Raw genomic sequence first — 6,977 nt, forward strand, 5'->3', positions numbered from 1 at the left:
AAAACTCAATTCATATCCTTCGTAAAAAATTCCTAATAGCTAAAGACACCATAGTAGTCAAACTTACATATATAGGCTTTCGTCTTTTTAACCAAAAATATGCTAAATTTTGGACTTTATATGGTCGGATAAACCACTTACTGGTCATTTGATAACTAAAAAAATCTTTACCTAACCCACTTTCACATAGTGTAAGCCGTAAACTCAAATCTCTGCAATATAGTTTGGAACCATTATCAGACTAGTTTTCGATTATTATAAATTTAAAGAAAAATACGGGAAATAAAACTGATACTGAATTAAACCGATTGGCACAAATTCATTGAGATATTAACATTCACTTAGGTATAGTGTCATTTTTAAGGAGTGCATGTGAAATCGATTCTGAACTTCTTATATGACACTGTAGAATCAATAATCACATGAAGAATATAAGTGCGTTGAAAAGTGATTTTTATCTACTCAGTCATGAGAAGAAGAAAACATTAGAACAAGTGTTATGCAATTCCTCAGCGGTGGCATAGACATAGACTTGAGTACCTTGAAAGCGGGATTTTCGTCCTCCTTATGGTGGGACGTTGGGACAGCGCACCGTTCAACAAGTGGCCCCACTGAAATGGAGGGTTAGGCGAAGTAGACCACGAAACTACTTGGATCATTTTTCATCCTTCTATTCTCGGATGACGTTATTGAGTTAAACCTGGAGTGACTTTCGTTCGCATAACTACTTGTCTTGTTAATGCTAGCAGCTCATTTAGCTTGAGGTTGCCTGCCAAGTCATTACCAACCCAATGGTGTCGCAAGACAGTCTTTCTTCTACTTGCCAGTGCTAAACATTGGCACAATATATTTTCTTTTCTTCTATACATAGTCTGCAAGTGTCTTCCTCAGCAAGAGTTATCTTTTTGAGGTGATACTCCCTGTCCCACGGTTTCGACAACATGACTTTGGTCTGTCTACAAGTGCTCAACTCTCTCCATCTATTGAGGTGAAGTGAGGTTATCCATTTATAGATATTGGTTCTAAATCAAATAGGTAAAATTAAGCCTACAGCAATTACAAGATTTACAAATAGTCTAAAATTATTTCAGTTGCGGACAATAGTTCTTTTAGGTCAGCGTGCATTCATAGCATATTACTTAATAAATAAAGAATAAAATAAAGTAAAATTGTTAATAAAAACTTTCATAGTAATAGTAACAAAACTCCAGAAAAATATGTGAACAAAAAAGTCAAGTACGGCTTTGGATAAGTTGGTTAAGGTGCGCTGATTCTGAGCTTCACATTTGGCAGGACCCGAGTTCGATTCCTGGTACTTGCAGTCTCAAAAATAATTATTTACGAATACTTAAATACAAGAATTATTTCCAAGACCACTGATGATGGGTATTTGGCAATACTTGAAACAGCTGTATGGTCAGCCAAAAATTCAATTAATTAAAATTATATAAAAAATAAATTTTTGTTGTTGTATTTCACTACTGTTCGAAAAAACCTCTTTATATAAATAAAGAAATAAATTTATTGATTTAGAAAGTTAGAAGTATGTATAAATTTTATTTTATTGGCTTTTCTCTTATTCTCATTTTAAAATCTTAGTTAAAATTATCAATGACGTTTCCATATATTTTCAATTTCAATATCGCATTTAAGATTCATATAAAACTGTAAATCATAAGTTCCTCGTGACTCACTTTAGCCATTCACACAGAACATTTGTATGAGTGGTTTTACTGTTTTAATTCCATTTTAGAACGCTGATTTATATCTAACCAAGATTTACAATATCATTTGCCATAAAACAACCATGATAAAGTACATTTCCTCTTTTGTGGCATCAGAATAAAGATAGAAATAAAAATAAAAATAAAAATAGGCAACCCAAACCCAATAACAACAATAACAAAAGGATAAATACTCGTATAAAAACAAAATGTTAAAACAATTTGTTTACAGTTGACAGAGTGTTAAAGATCATTGGTAGCAGTGCTGGTAATGGTAGGAATGGCGCTAAGGTTGGTAAGGGTGTTAAGGGTGGCACCACTGGCACCACTCGTACGAATGTTTTGACTAAAAATAGTGGAGTTCATAAGTGAGCGTACGTTTGTGGCTGTGGCTGTGGCAGGCGTGTATGTGCTTCGTTCATAGAATTTTATGAGTTTGCTCCTGCTGTGCTGCTATGGCCATTTTGTAAGGCAAACTGCGGTTTAATTTATGGCAAAACAAAATGACAACAAAATCCACCATAAGGTGGTTGACGATGTATCTAAAGCAATTCAAGTTCGAGTTATCTACCAGAAGGGTAATTAAAATTTAAAAGGATATTAAGCAGCGAAAAAAACTAAACATTTGCACTCATAAATAAACCCAAAATAAAAACCGCAAACACCACACAGCTCCAGAGATTCTGCGTAATACAGGACCAATGTGTCCCACCTCAGAACTTTCACAGCTAACGCCAAAGTAGCAGACTTTGCTTATATCCTTGCTATGCAATTGTTAGCTGAGCAAACTGTGATTAAAGCAATTATCGTTTCGCCAAAAAGAAATTCTTACTTCTCGCATAAATAGTTTGAAAATTTTACACACAGACATTTGTGTTGTATTTCTGTGCGACTTTAACTTTTGCAATTGAAATTCATATAAAAACATTACAGATGGCGTGCCATTTGAAAGGAGGTAACTATCATGCCATCCATGTCTGTTCCTATGAGTTTACAATGTAATCTAATTAGTGGTTAAGGTTGTTTCAGTAATTTGAAAAAAATTTCAGTCTTGTCGCAATAACAATGTATATACATATATATAGACATAAGTTAACACCTGCGCCCTCTTGAATCCGTTACCTGCGCTTGGTTTTATTAACGGCAGAATCATGCGATATTCGATTCGAACGCATGATTGCTGCCAAACGGGACTTCAACTTGTTTTTCTGGAAAAGTTACATTTGGTTTTGGTAGTTCTCAACTCCACGAAAGTGTGCTCGTTCACTTTTATTTGAGCTATCACAGAAGAAGCCCTAACAATCCTCAAGTACACTTCTGGATTCTCAGGAAGATATACTGATTTAAGGTCCGTCATCAACTAAAAGACAAATAAATGATATGATTTCTTAGTCTAGTTAAAGTTACTCATTATAGAGTAAAAGTGCGTAATAGCACTAACTTAAGAACAAGAAGAAGAAGAGAAGAAGAAGAAATACATAAAACAAAACATTGTTATAATATTATTATTATTAATAATTATAATTAATATTAATATTATTATTATCCCCAGAAGGGTACACAAAAGACCCGACGATAGCAGTGCCACATCCCCTAGTAATATTAATAATATAAATGAATGTACAGAGTTAAGCGATTGAAGTGTTACCTATTCAAGCTAACATATCTTTTCTGTGTGAAATTTTTTTTTTATTGATTCAAATTACAAAAATTTCTGGGAATAAGCAAAACTTAAGAACCCATGCACTCCAGCTCGATGTGCATAAAGGCTACCTTTTGCCTTGACTATGGTTTTCAAACAATTAAAATTGAGTTGCTTGCTTTACGAATGATCTTCCGATATTTTTTCCCATTCCTGAACAATGGCTTTCTTCAGTGCATTCATACTGACATATTTTTTAGTCCTCACCGTGTTCTCTAAAATGGCCCAGATAGAGCAGTCAGATGCATCGGTTTTGCATTTGGCGAATTCGAAAACCATTGTGTGGACGGAATGAAGTGTGGAACATGATTTTTTAAACATTCTTGCTTCACACGAGGTATATAAGACTGAGACCGGTGCCGAGTCTTGCTGGAACTTCCATGGTCTACAACTGAAATGTTTGCATGCGCACGATTCTAAAGCAACTACCAAAACATTTTCCAGATAATAAGTCGCGTTGACCTCAAATCAGGTTCGATGAAGATGATTGTAGAGCGTCCATCAGCATTCACAGTTGTCTATACCATTACTTAAAATGGGAAATTACTTCGGGTGGCCATTCGTAGTCTCAAATTTTTGACAATGCGTTCAGTTAGGTAAACACGATCATTTTGAGAGTTTATGAATTGCTCAATGCGGAAATTTTTCTCATCAGAGAGCACAACGTTTGAAAATGCGCCACGTTTGTGCCAGCATAACAACTCCATTGCTCTTTCTAGCCCCGAAAGTCATTATCCGTTATACTTATCTATATATGAATATATATCTTTCATTACTCGTATAATTATTATAACCCCAGATTATCATATATATCAAATATATCAAATTAATTATGAATATTGTACAAGAGAGTTCCTAGTTTTTGGAATCCTCATATGTACAGATATAAAATCAATTCGATCCAATTTCTGATAACCTCACGATGCATTCTTAGATGAACAGTTTGAAGTATCAATATATGATAATGAAAATATGATATTAGATTTTGTTTGAATCATTTAGAATTAGATTCACATAAAGTATAAGTGTATTAAGACATAAGTAATACCAAGGCGTAAGGATATGTCATGTATATGTCATACAACGAAGAGCTGTTCTATATTACACTCCACATTGCCATCTATACAAATAAATGCGTAAGCTTGCTAAAAAGTTTTAAAAACATTTTCCTGTCAACGTTCGTCAATTTATCCATATCAAGTTTATAACATTTTTACAAAAGTAAAGTATTAATCATTTATCAATAAAAAAGCAGAAATTTTTATAAAACTTATAAAAAAATTTCATTAACAGTCGCCAGTTAACTGAAAAAGTATAGGCCCATGTCCTAAATACATGTCCAGTGTTTTCAACTACATCTACTCAGGTATATCAATACAAATACAAATAAACCAATCACAAACAACTATGACCAGAATCTAACAGGTATCGCATCTCTCCTGTTCAACGGATCATGATGGTACCTCTACAACGCAATCACACCCAAGCGGCGCCAGTGATGCCCCAACACAGTGATGGCTAATCACCGGAACTATGTATGTGTAAGTAGATGTATTGATCTTAGCCCTACAAATATAATTTGCTAGCATAATTATTAGTTCAAGAGGACTATATCGATAATATTGGTATGTTTATGGATTTGGTATGTAAGTTAGACATAGGTATTGGTAGGGCTAAGTATAACTTTTATATATACTTTTGTAGTTATAGTTTCTCCGTTGCTGTATTTCAGTGACTATCTATCACTGTGTTCGGGTATCGCTATTCAGCTATATACTGAGGGTATGACCTTGTAACCATTATTTGGTTATGAGGGCATGACGGTGACAAATGTCCAGTCTGGTCCGAGGAGTTTAAGGTTTGAGCACAAACCTGACTTGACTTGTTCACTACAATACTAAACTGTATGTAGTATATTGGTTCACAAAGAAAAATATGAGTGGCTCGCGGGTACTATACAGTGATGTACCAATAAATAGTGAATAGATAGCATAAAACTGCAGCTAATCGATTACATTATACGTTGTATAAACAAAAAAAACAAACAATACTGCAGGATAAATTAAATTGTAACGACTTGGTATGTCATAAACAAACTGTCAATTTTTTAAAATCTATTGTGAACTTTATAAAGTTTTGAATTTAACTGAAAAATTTTTTTATCTGCTAAATTAATATTACCAAATTCTTTAAAAAAGGATTTGAATTGATAGTAATTCGTCTCGAGTTGAGTAAGTGCTTCTAAGTATAATGGCAAAACCGAACTTTACGGAATATCAGTTGTGGATGGGAAATGTAAGTAAATAATGAACGAATGTGTTATTATTAAATTAAATTTGTAAAAATTTTTAGCTGGAACGTTATATGGATGAAGACTTCATATTTAAAGCATTTCGTAAGATGAATGAAAATCCAGACTCTGTTCGTATGATTCACGAAAAAAACGGCGATAATGCTGGATATTGCTTTATTAATTTTCCAACTGACAAATTGGCATTGAATGCCATGAATAAGCTAAATGGTATGATGATTCCAGATACTATGCCACCAGTGCGGTTCCTTCTTAATTTTGGCACCCGAAACTATCAGCAAAATTTATATAGTGCTTGGATTGGAGGCCTGTCGTGTGAAGTTGATGACTATGGGTTGTTTAAGACATTTGCACAAAAGTATGCTTCCGTAAAAAGTGCTAAAGTAATTCTTGAGAGCTCAAGTCGAAACAATAGATATGGATTTGTAAGTTTTAGTTCAAAAGTTGATCTTTTGGCGTCCATTAAGGAAATGAATGGATACGTTGGCCTCGGAACCAAAGCGTTAAAAGTTCGTAATGCCACAAGTAATAACAAGAGTGAAAAGCTTCGAAACAGAAGTAATTCTGAAAGTAAAGCTGCTACCAGTTGTGATATTACGCTAAACCCCAACTGTAGCATTTATCATGATTTCAACTTACAAGGTGCTAGTACTTTTCAGGATCCTATTAGCCGGATATACCTGGAAAATATGAAGTGGCCTCACTGCTTAAAAGATGTTATCTATTGTGATTTTAATCAAAATCAATATTCCTCGATCATGGTGCAACATAGCCCAACAAATAACCAGTCGGCAAACGAAGAGTCCGAGACAGGGTCAAGTCAAAGTACTGATTCAAATGTCAAAAAATACTACAATTTGGATCAATATACTAATCGCATCTATTTTACCGGTTAACTTTAGCATTATTTTAAATGTCTCTTGAAAATTTATTATGTTTTATTAGTCTGCTATTTGCATTTTAAAATTATATCAGTTTCAGTTCAAATAAATGTGAGATTTTTTAATGCCACATTCTAAATGCATTTTAAATATCATAATTTCTAAATTATTTAATATATTATAATAGCGTAATTTATGTAGTCAAAATGATATCTTCCGTACGTTCTGAATCAGGCGGTATTATCGTGCCTTTGGCATATTAGAAAACAATTCCGGTTAAAATTCATACTATCCATAGAGATATTTATGCCAAAGACTCACTGATGATTATGTGATTTAGAGAGACGAACATTAATCAG

The 6,977-nt window shown here is 33.7% G+C and overlaps 1 protein-coding gene across 1 annotated transcript; it reads left to right on the forward strand.

Moving 5' to 3' along the window:
- Positions 1 to 5,596: 5,596 nt before the first annotated feature.
- LOC119689957 (tRNA selenocysteine 1-associated protein 1-like) lies at positions 5,597 to 6,750 on the forward strand. The gene is made up of 2 exons (XM_038104909.1): positions 5,597 to 5,721; positions 5,779 to 6,750. The coding sequence occupies exons 1-2, from the start codon at positions 5,677 to 5,679 to the stop codon at positions 6,631 to 6,633; spliced, it is 900 nt and encodes a 299-aa protein (XP_037960837.1). The 5' UTR covers positions 5,597 to 5,676; the 3' UTR covers positions 6,634 to 6,750.
- Positions 6,751 to 6,977: the final 227 nt, after the last annotated feature.

This window comes from Teleopsis dalmanni, chromosome X, assembly GCF_002237135.1.
Source record: "Teleopsis dalmanni isolate 2A chromosome X, ASM223713v2, whole genome shotgun sequence".
Taxonomy (NCBI): domain Eukaryota; kingdom Metazoa; phylum Arthropoda; class Insecta; order Diptera; family Diopsidae; genus Teleopsis; species Teleopsis dalmanni.

Bases quoted from the DNA above. Each gene is read 5' to 3' on its own strand.
- LOC119689957 (XM_038104909.1), top strand. From the start codon at position 5,677: ATGGCAAAACCGAACTTTACGGAATATCAGTTGTGGATGGGAAAT. The intron at 5,722-5,778 runs GTAAGTAAATAA...AAAAATTTTTAG, and splicing joins ATCAGTTGTGGATGGGAAAT to CTGGAACGTTATATGGATGA.